The sequence below is a fragment of the Ambystoma mexicanum genome, chromosome 3p, assembly GCF_040938575.1.
Source record: "Ambystoma mexicanum isolate Mex_15411 chromosome 3p, UKY_AmexF1_1, whole genome shotgun sequence".
NCBI classification, from domain to species: domain Eukaryota; kingdom Metazoa; phylum Chordata; class Amphibia; order Caudata; family Ambystomatidae; genus Ambystoma; species Ambystoma mexicanum.
This window is the reverse complement of record NC_090925.1, coordinates 515,313,123-515,334,609: the sequence shown is the minus strand read 5'-3', so window position 1 is coordinate 515,334,609 and position 21,487 is coordinate 515,313,123. Positions and strand designations below refer to the sequence as shown.

At 50.4% G+C, this 21,487-nt stretch overlaps 1 protein-coding gene and 1 long non-coding RNA gene across 4 annotated transcripts in view; one reads left to right on the top strand and one right to left on the bottom strand.

Annotated features, from left to right (window-relative positions):
* ZNFX1 (zinc finger NFX1-type containing 1) overlaps window positions 1-19,455 on the top strand; it is a 128,228-nt gene extending 108,773 nt beyond the window's left edge. For all 3 annotated transcript variants that reach the window (XM_069651184.1, XM_069651185.1, XM_069651186.1), the window contains exon 14: window positions 16,234-19,455. In XM_069651184.1, coding sequence (XP_069507285.1) covers window positions 16,234-18,669 — 2,436 coding nt within the window. In that variant the 3' untranslated portion in view covers window positions 18,670-19,455. The remainder of the gene's footprint in view (window positions 1-16,233) is intronic.
* Window positions 1-21,487, bottom strand: part of LOC138580557 (uncharacterized) — a 319,738-nt gene that overhangs the window by 198,016 nt on the left and 100,235 nt on the right. The gene's annotated exons all lie outside the window — the stretch shown is intronic.

Sequence of the window (21,487 nt, the reverse complement as noted above, 5' to 3'; positions counted from 1 at the left end):
TACAGCACCACTGCCTCTAGCAGCCTATGCCGCTTCCGCACCATCGGGACCACTGGCGGGAACACTCATGCATAACACTCAGACCCACTGAAACCAGTTTGTTGATTGGGACCAGACAGACACAGCCCACATCCTGCCAGCAAACACACATAGCCCTCCAATAGCCCGCCAAAGGCTTCTGCTTTCCCATGCACTGGAAGTCCATATAAGGATTTTCCTGGCCTCACAGTCCAGGAAGAGTCCAGGAAGAAGGCTAAAGAACAAGATGGCCAAAGGACAAGCGAAAAACCATGTGGCACAGCCATGTTTGGACACTAGCCACAGTTAGTAGCCAAATGCGGTAAACAAGGTAAGGCTAAAAATGTAAAGCACCAAAAAATGGTAAACAGTCACTGCTGCCACCAGCTTGTCCATTTAGCACACCTAGAGCAACCAAAAATCCTTTGAGTGTTAGTCTAGGACAAAAACAAAAGTGTACCCCATTGTACTGCATTGTAGGTGCATTGTACAATGATAAAGGTTACCACAAATGATAACAAGTTACTAAAAGTATTAACAAAGTTGCAAGACTAAGGGAAACAATGTTTCCCGGTACTGACAGCCTGAAGGACATGTCAGTTTCCCCATAACAGATGAGCAAAAGACAGTAGTGAAGTGAAGTACTTCACTGCACTGTAAAAAGTACAAGTCAGATAAATGGAAGCAAAAAGTTTGGGGGTCCGTAAAAATGGAAGGAAAGGTTTGTTTATTAATTGTATTCACCTGCATACAGGTGAATACAATGTGAATACAATGTGAGTACAGTAAGTGAAGCAATATAGACATTGCAGTAAAGAGAAATCTTTCCTAACAATGCCACTCCCTCTCTCCCTCAGGCAGGAGTTTTACATCACTCATGACAGTGGAGGCCGCACTACTTCCTCTCTCACCCAGACAGGAGCCTTATACCTCTTAACACTACTGCGGCAGCTGCGCCACTTCCTCTCCCTCCGTTGGGGGTTTTGTTTCACTGAGCGTGGTAGCGGTCTGCTCTGCTACCTGCTCCTTACATCCACCAGACGGGGGTTTCCTATGATATTACAGCGACGGTCGTGGCCACGCCAACACCACGCTCCCCCAGGCGGGAGGTTTACTTAAATCACTGTGGCGCCAGAGGCCGTGCCTCCTCTCTCCCATTTGGGAGTTTTACATATCCCAATACGGTGGCAGCAATGCGTCGGTCCTGCTCCACAGCCACGCATGCCCCGGATGGTGTGCGCAGTCCTCTCTGGCAATCCAGCGGTCGTCAGGTCTTCCCCTGACATCACGGGGATGTCGCTGCAGCCAGTGCTGGTCATTGGGCCGGCTCTCGGCAGATCCGAGATCCGGCACCAGATATGGAGCCAGATCTCGGGATCTGGCCAGAGTCAGCCGCCCAAGACCATGAACCGCGATAGAATAGATAAAAAAAAAAATTCAAAAAAGAAAAGCATATGCAACGGCAGCAGGCCCGGCCTTAGGGCAGACCAGACGACTGTGGCGCCAAGCCCCCTCAGGGTGCCATTAGCCCCCTGCCAGGCAGCACTGGGGAGTCTTTCAAAGGCTCCCCCAAGCTGGGAGAAGGCGTGGCAGGCGCCCTTTTCTTATTAAATACACCCGCCTCACATGAGCCCCCCCCTCCGCACACTCAATGGGATCCTGGGTGAGTCTGAACTGAAACAGTGAAAGATCTGCCATAATGTGCATATGTGTGGACATCACCGGACGCAATAAGGAGTTAAGTCAGCCTTTGATTCTCGGGTGCGTCGTGGGAGGCTGCATTACAAGAAGGTAAAAAGTGTGTGATGTGCATTCCATTGGTTTGCATTTCCACTATGACTGCTTTGTTTGCAAAGCCTACACTGAGTCGCTTCTACCGACTCCGCGCAGCAAAAGAAAACGTTGTGCCCAATGTCACAAGATTTATTAATAGGCCGTGAAGCTGGGATTTGAACCCACTCAATTAGCTGGCTCTGGCTGGTAAAAATATTCATTAAAAGATGCCTGCATGGCATGTGTTAATGCACATAGAAGCCTGCTCTACATAAAGACTTTGTGAGTCGCCTAAAGGTGCGCAGGGAGGGCAGAGGCGCCAATTCGGCCAGGGCGCTGCTGCTGCTAAGGCCGGCGGCCCTGGACGGTAGCATTGCCTTTTACCGCGCCTTTGGCACTGGTGAGTAATGCACATTCTCCAGCATGGGGTCTGGCATGGATTCACATGCTCATGAATATTCCCCGTCGTCAGGCTGGGAATCCTCGGTAAAGAAAAAATCAGAATCAGTTTTGTTTCTGATCTGTCTTTCTTAGTAGTAACCAATCACTGATCTCTGGGTCATACTGCCCCCAGCCAATGACTGCCCTCTCCCTAAGCCCCGCCTCTGGCAGCCATCCTCAGATTTTTTTACTGCACGCTCAAGTGTTGGGAGTCCTCGTGCTTTAGCTCTCAAGTTTTTGCTGCGTTTTCGTGCTTTTTCAGGAGATTTTCTAATTTTTTTCGGTTTAATGGAGCCTCAAGCGCCACCGTTTCTACTTCCGATAACGGCGACCCGTTTCGGAATTCTTCTACGCCCCTCAAGGGTGAAGTTTTCGTCGAGTTTACGCTTCTTGGAGGATTCCAGAAGATCTGCGGCCTACCTCAACGGACATGGCCCAGGACAAGGGAAGCTCGACACCCAGATCCAAGCTGTTCAGGTGCTGCCCTGGATGCAGATTACAAAACGTTTTCAAGTACGACGAGCATTTGCGATGTCTCTTCTGCCTTCATGAGGACAAGACGCACGTGGAGAAGGACTGTGCGTTCTGCAAGAACCTTTCAGAACGGACCAAACAAGATCGTCGTTCCCGCCTCACCGCCTCGCTGGAGAAGGGCACAGCAGGTGAGAAGGCGAAGAAAAAGTCTGAGCGGGCTTCTAAGTCCTGTGAGGGCGCCCCGGTGACGGGGCCCAACAGAAAGCCAAGCACCGCGAGTCCGCGGGCACCGGGAGCGCCGAAAGGTCAGGCTCTTCGGCTGCCAGGCAGGGCGCGACTTCCCCGGCACGTTCAACCACGAGCCAGCGCTCTGGTTCGGGGAAGAGGAAGTCCGAGAACCCGGGTAAACTGCTGGAGCGGCCCCGGTCGATCTCGAAGGGGGAGCGCGGCGCTGACCCTCCCCGCAAGGCGAAGGCCCAGGACGCACCTAAGGTGGTGAGGGCTTTGATCCAGCCGGCAAAGGCCTCTATCGAAGTGGTCACTGCGACCCTGGCGAAGCCGGCTGAGACTACGCCAGTGGAAACGGCCTCTGTGCCCAGAGTATCCCTGCCACCACAGAGGGAATCCTCTTTCCATCCCATCGTGAAGTCCCCGTCGGAAAAAGAGGGGGGGGCGGTGGCCATTATAGACTCGGAATCAGCCTCTGAGGAGGATCTGGTGGAAACCGAGAAGAGCCTCAACGAGAGATTCATAGGCCTCAACGAGAGGTTCGAGAAGGTTCGATCCCAGGGGACGGTCCCCGCTGACGTGATCGAAGATAGCGACGATGGCGACGAAGAGGGCCCAGTGGAGCGCCCATCCCATCCGTCGCAGCCATTACCCGAGCCCCAGGATAGCTTGGCGGCCATTTTGTTGGCAATCCATTCCTTATGTACCGAGATAAGGACGAGATTACCACCTACCCCGATGGAGGATCCAGAACCAGGCACGTCGGGAAACCCTCCAAACAAGCGGAGGAGAGTCCACCCCTCTCCGCCCTTCGTGCCGCGAGGCCTGTGGACCCCTCATCCCCCTCGCCGGACCCTAGAGAGGATACGGCGACGGATACAGCGACGGGGACGGACGACGATGACACAACGGACATCCCGTCATCACCCCCCCCCTCGGGCTCCAGCCGACGAAATTGGCTCCTTTCACGCCATGATAAGCAGGGCATCCAAGCTCTTCCAGCTCTGCCCTGAAGAACAAAAAAAGGAAGGGTTTCTTTACCAACGATGAGAGGCCAAGAGGAAGACGGTCCTCGCAGTGCCTTTGCTCGACGACATCTGGGACGATGGGCTTGCTATCCTCAAGAACCCTTCCACGGCACAGGTACGAGAAGAAGTACCGAGTCCCCGATGCCGCCCCCTTGTGCCTCAGGGCCCAGCCCACGCCGGACTGTCGTCTCGGCAGCGGCCAAGAAGAAAGCAGCGGGTGCGGCGGCTTCAACTTCCACTTCCCCGCCGGACAGCGAGGGCATGAAGTTGGACTCCATGGGACGACGAGTCATCTCGTCGGCGGCGACGACGACGATTAAGGTGGCCAATGCCTTAGCGATCGTGGCCCGCTACGACAGGGAGCTCTGGTTCAAGATAGCTCCCCTGCTAGACTTCCTACCTGACAACAAGAGGGCGGAGGCCCTACAAATTCTGCAGGAAGGCGAAGGTAGCGTCGGATCACGCCATAACGGTGGCAATGGACATTGCCGATACCGGATTTCGCCAACTGGGCAACAGAGTTTGCCTCCGACGACGAGGATGGCTCAAGGCGACAGTCTTTCGCCAGGACGTCCAGACCAGAGTGTTGGATATGCCGTTCGACGGCAACAACCTTTTTGGTAAGACGGTGGACGAGTCGCTCCAGGCCATCAAGACCGACTCGGAGACGGCCCGGGCCCTAGGGGTACTTCAACAACGACGGCCCTTTTGGAACTCCGGAGGCAGACAGGGTGCCTCCAAGGGATCCAGCGGTGGCTCTTCCACATACCACCAGGCGGCCCGCTCCTCGTCCCAGGAGGCCTACAGAGGTCGCGGCAAACAAGGGGGATCCCGCCATCGTCGCCAAGGAGGCCAAGGCGGCAAGGCCTCCTCCAAGCAAGACTGACCCGGCCGTGTCGTCGGGCCCCCACCGAAGCACCCGGTGGGAGGCCGGCTGACGAAGTTTGTCAGCGTTTGGGAGTCCATCTCCACCGACCATTGAGTGCTGGACACCCTGGCCAACGGGCACTCACTGGAATTCCAAAGAAGTGCCCTTGCTTTCCTCCCGTGGCCAGGAAGGAGAATCGCGTCCCTCAACTGCTGTTGGAGGTAAGGGCGATGCTCAAGAAAGGGGCCATCAAGCTTGTCCCCAGAAGGCTTCGGGGCTCCGGAGTGTACTCAAGGTACTTCCTCGTCAGAAAGAAGACAGGCGGTTGGCGCCCCATCCTGGACCTGCGTCTGTTAAACAAATACATCAAAGCGCAGAAATTCAGGATGGTCACCCTCCAGCACGTGCTGGGACAGCTGGAGGAGGGCGACTTCCTATCGTCGTTGGACCTGGAGGATGCTTACTTCCACATCCCCATTTTAAAAGGACACAGAAAGTTTCTCAGGTTCGTGGTTCAGGGACGCCACTACCAATTCAGAGCCCTACCGTTCGGATTAAAGTCGGCACCCAGGGTATTCACCAAGTGCCTGGCACCTGTGGCGGCGCAGCTGCGCCTGCAGGGGATCCACATCTACCCCTAACTGGACGACAGGCTAATCCGGGCGAGGACAAAAGAACTTGCCGTCGAACACACAGTGAGGAACGTCCGGCTGCTCACGGAACTGGGGTTCGCCATCAACTACCCCAAATCCCACCTGGTCCCGTCGCAGGTAGCACTGTTTCTGGGAGCGAAGCTCGATACAGTGGGGCAGCTGGCCTCCCCGTCGGAGGAGAGGATGAAGACCATTCTGGGCAAGGTGCGGCGCCTGCTAGCCACGGACGTGGCCAGGGTGAGGTCCATCAAGTCCCTCCTCAGGATGATGTCCTCATGCATTTATCTTGTACCCCTTTGCAGACTTTGGATGCGTCCGCTACAGGAGTTCCTCGGCGCCCGCTGGCTTCAGGCGACGGGCTTGCTCGAAGACAGGATCCCTCTCGACGAGGAGTTCCGTCGGGCGATCCTATGGTGGGGTACCCGTGCTCACCTCACTACAGGCACGGACTTTCAAACCCCGGCGTTTCAGGAGACGGTGACGACGGACGACTCTCTGGAGGGTTGGGGGGCCCACACCGGAGATCTCCACGCAAGAGGCCTTTGGCTCCCGGAGGAGAGGTCTCGCCACATCAACATTCTGGAGCTCCGAGCAGTGTTCTGGGCGCTCAAGTCGTTCCTTCCGTCCCTCAAGGGCAAAGTGGTGAGGATCTTCACCGCAACACCACCACGATGTTCTACATACGGAAGCAGGGGGGCACCAGATCTCCAGCCCTATCCAAGGAGGCCCAGGCGCTGTGGCACTGGGCCGTCGCCCAGGGGATGTTTCTGGTCCCCTTCCACTTGGCAGGAATAAAAAACACCATCGCCGACTCACTCAGCAGGGAGCTGCGCTCGTGCCACGAGTGGGAACTACGTCAGGACCAGGTGGATCGGCTCTTTCGACGATGGGGCAAACCCCGGATCGACCTTTTTGCGACGGTGACGAACTCCAAGTGCCAGAGGTTCGCCAGCAGGTTCCTGCAGCCAAGGAGCTTGGGCGATGCTTTCTAGTTCCCTTGGGATGGCCTGTTTCTTTACGCGTTCCCTCCGTTGTCGTTGCTGCTCTGCCTCATCAACCAGCTCAAGAAGTCCAGGTGCAGAATGATCCTCATCGCACCGGCGTGGCCGAAACAGATCTGGTTTGCGGACCTTCTGGATTTGTCAATGTCCCCACCAGTCAAGCTGCCGGCAGACGCGGATCTTCTCTCAAGAGAAGGAGGCGCCATTCTCCATCCCGACCCACAGTTGCTGAACTTGCAGGCCTGGCTCCTGCAGCACTAGAGTTTGGAGGGTATATATCCCGGCTGACTGCAGAGAGGTTCTTGCAAAAGCCAGGGCGTCCTCAACTCTCAAGTGTTACAGTCATAAGTGGAAGAGGTTCTCTGTCTGGTGCCGTGCACAGAAGATTAACCCTCTGCGGATTACGGCCCCTCAAGTACTGCCGTACCTACTGTCGCTGGCCAAAGCTGGACTGGCTCAAGCCTCCACCAAAATACATCTGGCTGCCATCTCCCGATATACCAGGACTACGGGACGGGCGTCCTTGTGGTCTCATCGCCTGGTGAAGGAATTTATGAAAGGACTATTCCGATCGTTCGCGCCGGTGAAGGCTCCTGCCCCGGCGTGGGAGCTTAATGTGGTGCTGACCAGGCTCATGGGGGCCCCATTCGAGCCTATGCATTCGGCGCCTTTGAAGTTCCTGTCATGGAAGACAGCGTTCCCCGTGGCCATCACCTCCGCACGACGAGTGGGAGAGATCCAGGCCCTATCTTGCAAGCCTCCATACTTGATTTTTCCTGACACGAGGATGGTACTGAGGACGCATCCCTCCTTCATGCCCAAGGTGCCATCGGACTTCCACCTCAACGAGCCCTTGGTGTTACCAGTTTTCTTCCCGTCGCCTTCGAAGCCGGCCGAGAGTACTTTGCACTCGCTGGATGTAGCTAGAGCGCTGAAGTTCTACCTGGACCGCACGAAGAGTTTCCGGAAGACGTCACAAGGGTCTGTGAATCAAGGGAAGGCTCTCTCGAAGACTTCAATCTCCAGATGGCTCTCCGGCTGCATCATGCACTGTCACCGCTGCCCAGCCGTCCGAGAGCCCATTCGACCAGAGCGATCGCTGCTACCACGGCGTTCGTGTCTGGTGTGCCCCTGCTGGACATCTGCAGGGCTGCTACGTGGAGGTTGACGCACACCTTCACAAGATTCTACTGCGTCGATCGGGGCTCCGGGGAGGAGTCCAGGGTCGGCCAAGCAGTGCTGCGCAACCTGTTCGCCTAAGGTGAGCCTGGTGAGGAGGTAAGAATTGCTTAATGTTGAGTTTTGGATGTAATGCTTAATGTTGAGCCTTTGGCACCTCTCGTGGTTGTGCATGTGTATACTGCTATGTATTCTTTTATTCATGAGCATGTGAATCCATGCCAGACCCCATGCTGGAGAAGGAACAAGTTACTTACCTGTAACTGTTGTTCTTCAGCATGGGTCTGGCATGGATTCACATGCGAACCCTCCCGCCTACCCCTCTGCGGCTCTTCACTTGGTCATACTGCCACTTTGCGTGCTACCAAATCTGAGGATTGCTGCCAGAGGCGGGGCTTAGGGAGAGGGCAGTCATTGGCTGGGGGCAGTATGACCCAGAGATCAGTGATTGGTTACTACTAAGAAAGACAGATCAGAAACAAATCTGATACTGATTTTTTCTTTATTCCCAGCCTGACGGCGGGGTATATTCATGAGCATGTAAATCCATGCCAGACCCATGCTGGAGAACAACTACAGGTAAGTAACTTGTTCCATACTCGCTACATGTACAACTGATTGTACATGTAGCGACCAATGTGCATTACACACCAGTGCCAAAAGCGAGCATTGTGCATTACACACCAGTGCCAAAGCCACGGTAAAAGGCAATGCTGCGGCTGCGGGTGTTTATTTATTTTATTTTTTTAAGTATTCTAGCAGTGCTGGATGTCCTCTACGAGCCCCGCCCCCTCTAGACCACGCCTCCTCGGGCACAGCCCATCACCAAACTCCTCCACCACCCCGCCCCTGTGTTGTGGGATCCCCTGCCACATTTTTTCCATTTCCACCACTGGCCGCAGCATACTGCACATCCACCTTCAAGCATGCACTGGGGACTCCAGTAGCCGGTGCTCGTCCACCACGGGACCTCGTTCGTCTGCATTGTGCCGACGGTCGTCGGGAAAGACAAGACAAGTGACCTCTGCATGCCGGATGCTCCCTTTCGCGTGCTCCGATAAGGCTGGACTGTACACAAGTTACACCGTCCTCGTTGCCAGTTGTTATGCGGCCGGACAGGGAATTGATGGCAGGAGGCAGCGAGTTGCTTTAATAACTGGCGCACGGCAAGCCGTACACCCCTTTTATTGGGGCCATCTCATGGTGTACCAGGTGTCACCAACACGTGACACAGCACAAGCCCTGGGAGGGGCTTAATGTCACAACAGCGACCATCGGGGTAGTTTCCTCGGCGTCCTTGTGATTATTTTTTTTTAACTCTCCAATATGGGATATAATAATAGCTGTATAAAGTCAACCCGCCCTCTCTCAACGGCTCAGTATGTCACATCAGGAGTTATGGGTCGGTATACCTTGTTAAATGCCCCTGCTTTGCCAATTGTACTGATCAGCAGACTATATGAAGCCTGTAGTCTGCAGTTTTCGTATAGCCTGCAGATTCCCATTATATATTTTTTGTCTCAATTCAGCTAACTGTGCTTTGCCCCCCTCTAGTGGGCCAACGAAAACATACATAGTTATAAAAAACGTTATTTTTCTCTTGGGGCCTCATTTGGAATTTGGCAGTAAACCTACAGATTTACCACAAAATCGCGTACTGCCACTTTTGGATTTACCACAGGATTAGGAATGGCGGCACAGTGGTATTAGTCCCCATTTTTGGTTCCATACGACCCCATGGGGAACTTTTGTGTGTTTATCGTGAGCAGTGTTTCTGCATGATAAATACGATGTTTGCAGGTAGGGTGGAATATTTACCTCTAGCTGTTTGCTAGAGGCAGACCCGGCTGAAGGTGTGCGAGGGCCAATTTCAACATGATGGTTGGTGGACCCCTTTCAGAGCGAAAACAGTCTGATGCACCCCTGCGGTTCATACATTATAATGGAGACAGAGATAAGGTAAATAGCTGCCGATTATCACAAAACGGCCAGCCAGCCAGCAGGGAGCTGAAACACTAAATGCCCACTGAAGAGCTCTAAACCTTTCTTTGTCAGCAAGTGGCTGATGTGGAGGAACCAATGATAGAAGGCAATGAGGTGATAACATTTCTGTATATCACATGGAAAGAGAAAACACAGCTTGTAATGCGTGCCCTGCAAAACGCACATTTTAAACCCCAGAAGGAAAATAGAAAAATGATGTTTTTGCTGTTTTACAAGAATGCTGATTTGGCAACATGGGGGCAGTTGCTGGGGAACCCCTGAGGCTCCTTTCAGTTGAAAGAGTTGAAAGGTCCTAATGCAGTCTCTGGCTAGAGGTAAATCTTGCTTTACCTCCAGCTATATGCTGATGGTAAATATTTCAATGAAACCCGTAGTACGGTGGTGCAGTTATGTGGCAGTAAAAAAATGACTGCCAATTTTCTGTCATTTTTACCTGCACCACTTTACTCGTAATGAGGCGTAACAGTGAAAAGGATAGCTTGTTAGTGAAAATACATGCACATTGTATTTTTGTCAGTGGCTCCTTCAACCATTTATTTCAGGGACCAGCACAGTATGGCCTTTGCTGCAGGTCTATAAGGCTATTTTCAAACTGTGTGCCATTTTGAGGTTTTCAGTGGCAAGGTCGCAGATGCGCATCCAATTAACCCTGTGGCAGGCCTTTCACATTCCCAGGTCATCTCCAGTGCCTTCTGTGTTGTAGCTCATGTTCAAAGATCCCTGCATAAAATTCCACGCGTGTACCAGTTTCAGTTAAAGAATTACGACCTAACTACCACAGTGCTGAGACCGGAGTCCTCTTCCCACCAGAGAATGAAGATGGCTAAGGAAAAATCCAAATGAACAATAAACAAACGTTGCATTTCACCATGGGCTCTTCCTCCTTGCCAAAGAAATGTGTATTCTTCCTCTTAATGACATTGTTTTAAACCACAAAAATTGCGTGAAATATTTTTTAAAAGATTCTGCCTGTCAAAGTTAATAACAGATTGCGGGTAAGAATTTGAAAAAAGGAATGGAGAAAGTTGACTCAAATCAGAAACAATACATCATACAATATAATAAAAGTCCAGATATATGTTTGTCTAATGACGTCATGCGCAGTAGAGACTGCCTGCTTCGCCTCTTGTCAGCGCTAGAGGGAGCTGTTGCCTTAGAAATATATTAGGCCAGCTGTATTAACTCTCCTCACGCATTTTAGCCTGTGTACACAGGCTTTCACACTAGTTTTTTTGTTTGTTGAAGTATCTTATTGGTTTTCACAGCAAACAACATACAGTGCACCCCAACATGGTGCATGAAACCAAACAATTACTAACTACCCCCTTCCCTCCTCCTCCCACGCCCCTCCAGAGTCTCGCAATCTACAACATCTGTCTTCTAGTTTATGACTGTCACATCTCCTTCACTATCCAGGGAGCTATCTGTTTCCGGTTCCTCGGGTCCTGAATCCGTTAAAGGCTTTCACACTAGTCATACTCTAATTACATTCAGAATTAAACTGCCCCTTGCGGTTACAGTTAAGTCTCCTGTACACTGAAATACGTGCCTGCCCAGCCATTTTCCCCTCCTCCCGCCACCATGCCCGCTTCTCTCCTAGCCACTCCACCCTTCCACTTACTTGAAGAGGTTGTGTCACAATAGGTAAAACGGGCCCGCTGGAATCTCTGCCGCCGTTCGATACTAATCTAGCCCTGCACACTACACCCAGGCTGTATGAACCCTGAGCGCTAGCAGCACTGCGAGAGCCTGTCATTGTGTGAACCCTGGCCATGAGCATTGTACTACGGTTTTGGGAACTTTTGCCCTTATTTCCTACAGTATTACACGCAGCAGTAGCTCTGCATATCCCCATGAATTATGCAAGCCTTGGTCCCGCCCACTGCCCTATATGTCTTGTGTAGGGATCCATGTGCCTGGCCAGGTATTTCTTGTGGGTGCAATGGCGCTGTGTCTGGCCTCTAGGGGGGTCATATGACGCAGTGCAATCATATCAGCGCCTTGACTTGTGCTGTCTTTTGGGAATGAGATGCTCACCAACCAAAGCATTGAGGGTGGTGGTGGTGGGGGGGGGGGGGGGGCGAAAGAAGCATGCCATTTTGTTACATATGGTAGGAAATCCTACAATGTTGCTCCAGCATGTGGCCGTGTTCATGTATGTCTCCTGTCCACCCCTCTGTTCACGGTTTGCCTTGTGTGTGTGTACATGATGGGGAGAGCATGTCAGACTGCCCCCTCCTTCATGAGAGGCCTTCGATAGGTCGCCTGTGATGTCCAGTAGATCTGGGCCACCTCAAAGAAAGGCTGGCTGGTCTGGTCCCATTGGAGCACTGTCATTTTGCTAGATCGTGTGCAGCTAGTTGGTCCCTTGAGAAAGCCAGGCCTTTATCTAGCAAAGAGGTAGTCTAGCAGTTTTTTCTGTGGATGGATTATTTCTCTCCATGCATTTGGTGGTTGTCTATGTTTACTAGAAAGGAAGGGGGAGAAGTAACGCGGCACCGCAGCTCCTCAGCTCTTCGAGGAGTAGGCTTTAGGGGCGGGGAGGCATATTTGCGCTACACCACATGGGTGGATAACACTGAAGGGTACAACCAGTGCTTAATTTGTAAAAAAAAAAATAAGTGCCAGTACCCACATATTTTCTAGCACTCCTGTGACACTGCAGGTGGGCAGTTCCCCGACACTGCTGCCACCACCCACAGCTGCTCCCCACAGTGTCGACATATTTGGGGTTGCACTGCAGATCGCACCTGCTCATTGTGGTTGTTGAATGCACTATCACCACCACTGCATAATTAAAGTGAGTCTGAGACAATACGTGCCAGGCACAAAAATAAGTACCAGGGCTGAGCCCTGGCAAACACCCCCACAAATTAAGCAATGGGCAGAGCAAAATGTTAATCGATTAGATCCAGAACAAAAAACATGTTTGGCTAATTTCCTTGCCTATAAGAATCCATAGAAGCTCAGCCAGCAACACCTTTCTAGTAACAAAGAGGGGGACTCGATTCCCTCTACTTGGCCTCTTGAAACGTGCCTGCCCTGCGACCAGCAAGCAGAGACTCATCCTTCCAGCCCACCTGACCTTTGCCCAGTCCACCCAGAAGTGGCTTTTGAACTGGAAGGCCTGAGGGTGCGGGTGGGGAGGAGTTGGTCATTGCCCAGGATAGAGGCCACCCGGAAAGAGGAAAACGCATTATATTAGTACCCATCAGAGTCCTTCATTTTGGTGCGAACTAGGTCCTTGAAAAGAGGGTGCGCCTGGAGGAAGGGACAACTGCACTTCACTTCGAAAGCAGGGCCTCCCTGCTTCCTTCTGAGGCAGGTGTGTGAACTCTGGATAGTAGAACGGCATGCTCATTTGGAGCCTTATGAAAGTGAGAAATAACCTAGCGGCACCTGATGAACCCTGTGTAAAAGAACATAAATTATACTTTCAACATTCGTGGCTCCTCCTTTCAACATTTCGGGCCAAAACAACATTCTTTAAGACTTGTTGCTTTGGGCATTCCAACCTTGGGCCTGGTGCCCTGTCTATGAAGAGGTGGCATCATTGTTATTATTATTATTAATTTCCTTTTACGCGCAACGCGCCTGTAGGCCTCATGACGCACATGTAAGACAAACAGTTCAGTAAGAAAAACAAGTGCAGTGATTGCCAGAGTCTGGAACACATCAGCTCAGCAGACTAGAGTGGGCTTATCCTTAGAATTAAAAAGGGGTCTTTGTGGCCTTCTTAAAGCTGGTGAGACACGAGATGTTGCGTATACTGGATGGAAGAGAGTTCCATAAGCAGGGGCCTTGCTAAGGGGGCTATAGCCCCTGATCTTTTGGTTGTAGCCCCGGATAGAATCTCGGGAGCTACAGCCAAAAGACTAGCTAGCCCCCAGTCCCAACAGTTCCGACATCAGCTTAGCCCCGGGTCTTTTCCAGACCTAGCAACTCCCCTGTCCATAAGCCTGGTGCACAGGCATCAACACTAGTGCCACCAAAATATTTCAGCTTGTGTGGAGGGGAAAATAGTTTATTAGATCCATTCGAGCAGAGAATTCGCGTGAAGGGAGCCTTATGCATCCGCTTCAGCAGATAATCAGGTGCTGTGCCAGTGAGACGCTTGTGGGTGAGAGAAAGGATTTTATGAGATATGCGATGATGGACTGGCAGCCAGTGTAGAGATCTCCTTTCCTAGGTCAGGTGGTCAGTTTTGTCCAGCCCACATACCGCTCTCACTGCTCCATTTTGAGCTACCTGAAGAGTTTTTAGATTGCCCTTAGAAGTACCAGCCAGTAGGCTATTCACAGTAGTCAATTCTATTATTGACCAACGCAGAGGTCACTGATACATTAAATGTTGACACATATGACTTCATTTGCCTAATCAACTTAGTAGTATAGGCACCGGAGGATTTTACATGCATACCATGTTTCTTCATAGTGAGGCCCGAATCAAAATAGACTGCAAGGGTCTTCACAAAAGGGTTTACTTGAATGGTGGAATCCGAGATTTTAAAATGGCTATACTTGGATTCAAGTTTTTTTACGCATTGGTCCGAACCAACGATCATCAGTTCAGTTGTGTTATAATTAAGAGCCAATTGGTAATCATCCAGTCCTCAATCAGGTCATATGTCTGTCTGATTTTGGCAGTGTCCAAGTCATAGTTCGCAGTCAGCTCAAAGACTAACTGGGTGTCATCGGCATAGTTGGTATATTTAATAGCGGCGCAATCCAGCTGGTCAAAGAGCGGGCGAGTATACATGTTAAAAAGGGTAGGTGAAATCACACTGGAGGACACTGTAAGACAGAAACTCAGCTAATGCCTGAAATCCACCAGTAGCTGCTGTGGCCATCCGCAGACCAAGGAAAGACGCCATCCAAGAAATGGTGGTCTTGTAACAGTTCGCAATCTTCTCTTACCTCTCGAGCAGCAAAGAATGATCCACCAGATCAAATGCTGCAGAGAGGTCAAGGAGCATAAGCAGAGCAACCTGGCTGCTGTCCACAATCTCAACTAAGTTTGCCCGAAGATTGAGCATTGCAGTCTTGGTGCCGTGCCGTCCACAGAAACCTGATTGATGGATGTCCAACAGACATTGGGCCTCATTATAAGTTCCCCGGTAACCACCGGACTGAAAAACCATTTACCGGCTGATATCCCGGTGCCACCAGGACAAAATGCCGGTGGCCCGGATGTCAGGCGGCAGAAAATGTTAGTCCCCATTCCCGTGGAGTTCGATACGGGAATGAGGACTCAGAAGCACCGGCACTGTTGCTAACAGTGCCAGTGCTTCCGTGACAACTCTGCTTTCCAGGGCCGTTGCGCCTGTCAGGTCAGACTTGCCCGTGCGCACAGGCCCAGGAAAGCAGAGTTGTAGTCTGCCGGTCCAGAAAGGGTGCCGGTACGTTGCTACCGGCACCCTTATTTCCGGACCAGCAGACTCATAATGAGGCCCAATGTCTGTGTATATGTTCCTGGAGTTGCGGGTAAGCCGCCCTATAAAGAATTTCCAAAAGAAAAGGAAAACTAGTGATAGGATGGAAATGACCTGCAATCTCTGGATCGAGGATCTCCTTCTTTGATATCAGAGTTATCCAGACATCTTTCCTGTTGGGTCCAACTGAAGATGTCCCGGGGCAGAACTCGAGCTACACTTTCTCCTGAATTATCAAGAACTTGCTCCTGCCTGGAGCATGATCTTTACAATTTCCCCTTCTAAGGACACCGTTTTATTTTGTGTATGGGGTGTTAAAGTGGGGTTCCTTTTTTTGTTAAACATTTTCTTTCTGAATGAGCAGGTCTAGTCAATGCTAGTTTGTTTCTTTAACGTTTTCAGCTTAGTTTTTTTATTTTATCCCTCCCACACATTTCTCAAAAGTGGTGATTTGCCTTTAACACATTTTGCTGTGGCACAGTATTCCATCAGCCAGATTTGGCGCTTATCTGTTGCAGAGCATGCTTAGCCTAGATCAGCCCTCCTGCTTACCAAAGATGGGCAACATTCCTGGCATGTAGCCCTCTGAATCTCACCCCTCGTTGCATAAACTCGGGTTCTGCACACTCTGTTTCTTTATCACAGTCGTTGGCTTCATGGGTATTACGAGTGCTAGCCAAATTCCCATCCCTTCCATCATACGCTCAGAGGCATTTCACCATTGAGTCTTGTAGGGCAGGAGAAAAAGCTATACAATATCACTTGGCACTGGTTCTCGAGCCTTGCCAGCCCATCGCCAGTGGCATGCCTACAGATTCCCACCAAGCCCAGATATCACTTTTCTGAAGAGACCTGCATTTTATTGAAGCCTAGTAATATCTAAATGATGTGTTTGCTTACGAAAATGATCTACAATGTTGCCCTTAAACGTATTTATAATGGCCTAGATAATCCCTTAGCGGATCACTTCAGTGTGAGGCACGTTGCTAGTCTAGATAGCATGCGTCCCTGCATGCTACTTCCCATTGTAAGTACGCATTGCGTGAATTTGAAGCTTACATGACTCTAAATGAATGTGTGTTTAGGTTGTCTCTTCTCTTACCCTTGTGTGACCACTCTCTTGCTTTGCTTCCAGGGGGTGTCTTCGAATCTTTTCTTCGTGGAACATGACTTCCCCGAACACGAGATCCCGGATGGAAAGAGCCACCAGAACCAGCACGAGGCCCAGTTTGTAGTGGAACTCTGCAAGTACTTTCTGTGCCAGGATTACCAGCCGTCTCGGATCACCATCCTCACTACCTACACGGGGCAGCTCTACTCCCTCCGCAAGCTCATGCCTGCCAAGACATTTGCAGGTGTCAAGGTGCACGTGGTGGACAAGTACCAAGGCGAAGAGAATGACATCATTTTACTGTCTCTCGTCCGCAGTAACAAAGAGGGGAAAGTTGGCTTTCTGCAGATCTCCAATCGTATTTGCGTGGCACTCTCCAGAGCCAAGAAAGGACTGTATTGCATTGGGAACATGGGCATGTTGGCGAAGGTGCCTCTCTGGAGCAAAATCATACACACGTTGAGGGAGAAGGGCCAGGTGGGAAAATCACTTATGCTGTACTGCCAGAACCACCCCGAAACTAGAACATTTGTGTCCAAGGCAGCCGATTTTCACAATGTGCCAGAAGGGGGCTGCAGTCGCCCTTGTGAATTCAGACTTCAATGTGGTCATGTCTGTACCCGGGCATGCCACCCATACGACATAGAGCACACCGAGTTTCAGTGCATGAAGCCGTGCCAGAAGATATTGTGCAAAGACGGTCACCGATGCCCACAAGTCTGTTTTAAGCCCTGTGGAGACTGCAGAGTTCCTGTGCAGAAGACTATTCCCAAATGTGGTCACCCACAAATGGTGCCCTGCGCTGTGTCTGTGGAGGACTTCTGTTGCCAGGAAAGCTGTAAGAAGTTCCTCAAGTGCGGGCATGAGTGTGGCAAGGCATGTGGTGAAGAGTGTGAGGAATTGTGCCCCAAGAAGATCACAGTGACACTGAAGTGTGGACACACACAGAAGGTGAAGTGTTGGACTAAGCAGGACATTGAGTATGGAAAACCAGTTAAATGCAACATTAAGTGCCCTGTCACCCTGGATTGCAGCCATGCCTGCCTCGGCACTTGCCACACTTGTTGTGAGGGGAGATTTCACAAACAATGCCTACACCCATGCGACCGCCTATTGATATGTTCACATAGGTGTAAGGAGCCTTGCACTAATGAGTGTCCCCCGTGCCAGAGAATCTGTGAGAACCGTTGTGTCCATAGCCAATGCAAGAAGAAGTGTGGTGAATCTTGTGTACCATGTGTGGAGCGTTGTGAGTGGGCATGTAAGCACCACCAATGCAGAAAGCTTTGTTTTGAGGCATGTGACAGGCCCCCATGCAATGTCCCTTGCACTAAGATGCTGAAATGTGGGCACCCCTGCATTGGGCTCTGTGGAGAGCCATGCCCCACAAAGTGCCGTGAGTGCAACCATGATGAAATTACCCAGATCTTCTTTGGCTTTGAAGACGAGCCAGATGCACGATATGTAGAGCTGGAGGACTGCAAACACATCTTTGAAGTCACTGGCTTCGACAAGTATATGAACACCATTGGAGATGAGCAGGAAACATTCATTAAATTGAAGGTTTGTCCGTCTTGCCAGACCCCCATCAGGAAGAACCTGAGGTATGGCTCCCTCATCAAAGAGCGTTTGGAGGAGATTGAAAAAGTTAAGGTCAGATTGCGAGGTTCATCACTTGACATTATAGAGAACAGACTGCGCTTGCAGTCCCAGCTGGCTGGGATGAAGGACATCCGCCGAAACCTTCCCATGGAGTATAAAATTGTTGAGGAGAAGCTCAAGTTGACTGACCTGTCTCTCAAGGACCTTGAATGCTTTGAGAACTTGATGGCTTTCTATAAGAGGCTAGCAGGGCTGTTAAGTTCCATGAGCAAGATTGATGTAGATGGGAAGCCTGCTCTAAAGAAGAGGCTGACCGAAGTGCAAGGCTGGCTGGAGAGGCCAAGAGTGAGCTTTACAAAACAAGAACTTGAGGACCTCCAGAGCGAGTTACAGAGATTGACCTACCTGGTGGATCTCTTCGTCAGATGCAAACTAGCAGGAGGCAAGATCAATGCTACTAACCAGATGGAGATCGACAAATTGCGTGGGGTCCTGGAGGCCACCAAGAAGTTCACAGAGGATGAGGAGGAGATGGTGAAGACTAAAATGAAGGATCTCAAGTCTAGCCTCCCTTGCTCAGGCTTGGGGATCAGTAATGATGAGCGGGTGATGATTGTCAAGGCCATGGCAATCCCACAGGGCCACTGGTTCAAGTGTGAAAACAACCACATTTACCTAATCACAGAGTGCGGAGGGGCCATGCAGAGGGGCAGATGCCCAGAATGCAGGACAGAGATCGGTGGCGAGAACCACACCCTGGTGGCAAACAACCGCCTGGCTTCGGAAATGGATGGCGCCCAGCATTCTGCCTGGTCTGAGGCAGCCAATAACATGATGAACTTTGCTGGCTTGAGATAGTTGGCACAAGGAAGTGGAAAATAAATCAAACAAGTAGCAAAGAAGATAGCGTTATCCTACTAGCTAGACAAATCTTTGGAAAATGATCATCATGCCCCACTCCCCAGCTGTTTTAATCCTTTCCATGCTTGCTGTTTGCCAGCTTTGGATATAAACTCTTTTAGAAAAATCATTTCTTTTTTAAATGTGTGTTTTTTATCCTCCGAGATGATTTCAGTGCTGGGGAGACAAATATGTTAGGGCAAACAAAATGAGCAGCATTCAAAGTAATGAACATTACATTATTCTGTCTAGACAGCCCTCCTGTGATTGAGGAGTGTTGTCCAGGAGGACCGCCACAACCGTCCATAATGGCATACGGGGAGACAAAGAGACATCGTCATCCCAATGAGACATTAACCATTTCCAATGATGACCGGTCGCCTCATCATGTTCGCCAAGTGGTCGTTTTATTTTTACTATACAACGTGGAAGTGTTGCCCTGGTATGTTCCGTGCTACAAGGAAGGATTGCATTCTTCAACCATGAATTGCAGCTTGTAAACCACTCCCTCAATCCATCCACATAATCATGACGTTGGTAAGACTCCCATCCCAGTTTCCACTTTTGTCACACTGGACTGATTTGTACAGCCCATGATCTCAGGTCCTTTTTAATCTTCCAGTTATCTTGTCACAGGAGCCTCCATGGAGGGCCTGCACAAGCGCTTACCCAAATGATCCTTTGTGTTCTGTACTATGCACTTTAGAACCAAAAGGGAATGAATAAAATAGTTCCTAAACAGAAGACGTGCCTGCCTGTTTTCTTTTTAGCAGTTGGTTTCTGTCAACTATTTTCTTATTGGTCTCTTATTAAATCCATGTTTTGTTGTTCTCTATTCATCTTTGTTAATTCTTGGTCGTCAGCCGCCTGTTTCTTATATCTTTACTTGTTCTTCCATGTTCTATTGCTTTCTTTGTCTCACTTCCCATTTCTTTCATTTTGTCTTCTTTAACACAAACTCTCCCTTACTAGCCTGTCTCTTGTCACTGTTGCCATCTGGCTAGACTTTTGTTAAGCAGCATTTGTAAAGTGCACTGGCCCCAATTTTCTACAACTTCTTAGTTCCGATGGTTGTCACAGAGGTGATCTGATCCGGGGAGGGGAGAGCAGCTTTGCTAGACCCGTAGGGCATTAGAATTTGATGCAAATATATCTCAGGATTGGGCCAACTTGAACATTTTCTTTGATGCTTCGATGTCCGTGTCAGTATGGGTGCATTAAATCCATGGGTTGCGGTACTGTAGTTGCATGTCTCAGTGAATGGACATTGTGTAGGGTGTATAGCGTTGATGGATTTGTAGACATCCCGCCCTGGAAATGGCAAAGTTTTGTAGGTTGATTTGCATAGTTTTGAGAATAACGGGTATTTCTATATGTTGCAAAGTGGTCTTGCTGCTGAATGGTTGGTTGCACATGTGTGTGGCAGTTGATGGGTGGTAAAGTGGATTGCTTTGAGGTTGTGAAGTTGATGGGTGGAAGTGTGGGTTGATGAGTGGCTGTATACGTTTGATGAGTGACAATTACCCCTGGCTCTCCTCCCTCATTATTTAGGTTCAGCCATCTCACAGACTCCAAAGCAACTTCTTTTCCTGCATCTCTTATGATGGCGGAGGTCCCTCCCCCGCTACCCCTTATCATTGATGAGATGATGCCTAGATACTTTGTGGGGGTTTCTGAAAAAAGAACTCAAGTGGATGACCATTACAGGGCACATGGTCTCCTGAAGATATGCACAACTTTCACTTCCAGCTTCAGGAGAAAGAAACTGAGTACAAATACCCCACTGCACCCGGTACAGGTATGGCTTGCAGCACTGGGGAAGGCGATCGGTGTTCAGGCTGCTATAGTATGTCATTTTTTATGTTGCAGGCGGAGCCGGCATGCACGTACATTCACAGAGTGACACTGATGATGTCAGGATGAAACAAGCAAGAGATTCTGGGCAAGCAGAGATCAAAAAGGCTCCAGGAGATGCAGGCCAGTGGTTACCGAATCAGATCTCTCGGAAGAATGTAACAAATGCTACTGAACTACTCACAAATGCAACAAGCAATACACAGCAATCCAAGTGAGAATCAATCTAGATCAAGACAAGGTGCTGAGTGGTTTCATATCCCAAATACGCAAAGCAACGCTTAGCACAAAGGAGGGGCAGACACTCGACAGGAGAAGTCGCTCCAGGGGCAGAAGCCACTCAGGTGGCAGACACCACTCCCTCATGACACACAAGGCAGGAGAATTAGAGACATGACTGGCAGCAGGTCAGAGACTTGTGATGAAATGAGTGAACTTCACATCCAACCATGTGTCTCCCAGAGGGTGGAAAGGATGGGATACCACAGGCTTGCCACCCCCCACCAAGGCATAGCATCCAATCCAAAGAGAAGTTACATATCCTTTCTCCAAAGCCACTCATCAAGATAACCCCAGGGGGGTCCCAAGAGAATTCCAGTACAAAGCGCTCCTACCCAATGGGATAACGAGGGTGACTCTTGTATCTAGAGAGTATCTGGGGCAGAATATGGTGCAGACTCTCCACAGTGAAACCATGCCAGTCATTGCACATGCCAGGCCCACCAGAGCATGCGGAAACCAAACCACGTGGGACACTCAGCGGGAGAAAAGAAGTTTCTGAACTTAACCAGCACAGAGAACCAGAAACCCCTGTGGTTGGATGAAGAATGCCAAGAAGCCAAACAATACTTTCACACATTTGTGGAATGCTGCGAACACCCGAACAATCTCAGAAAGTGTTTGAAGGTGACAATGATGTTAA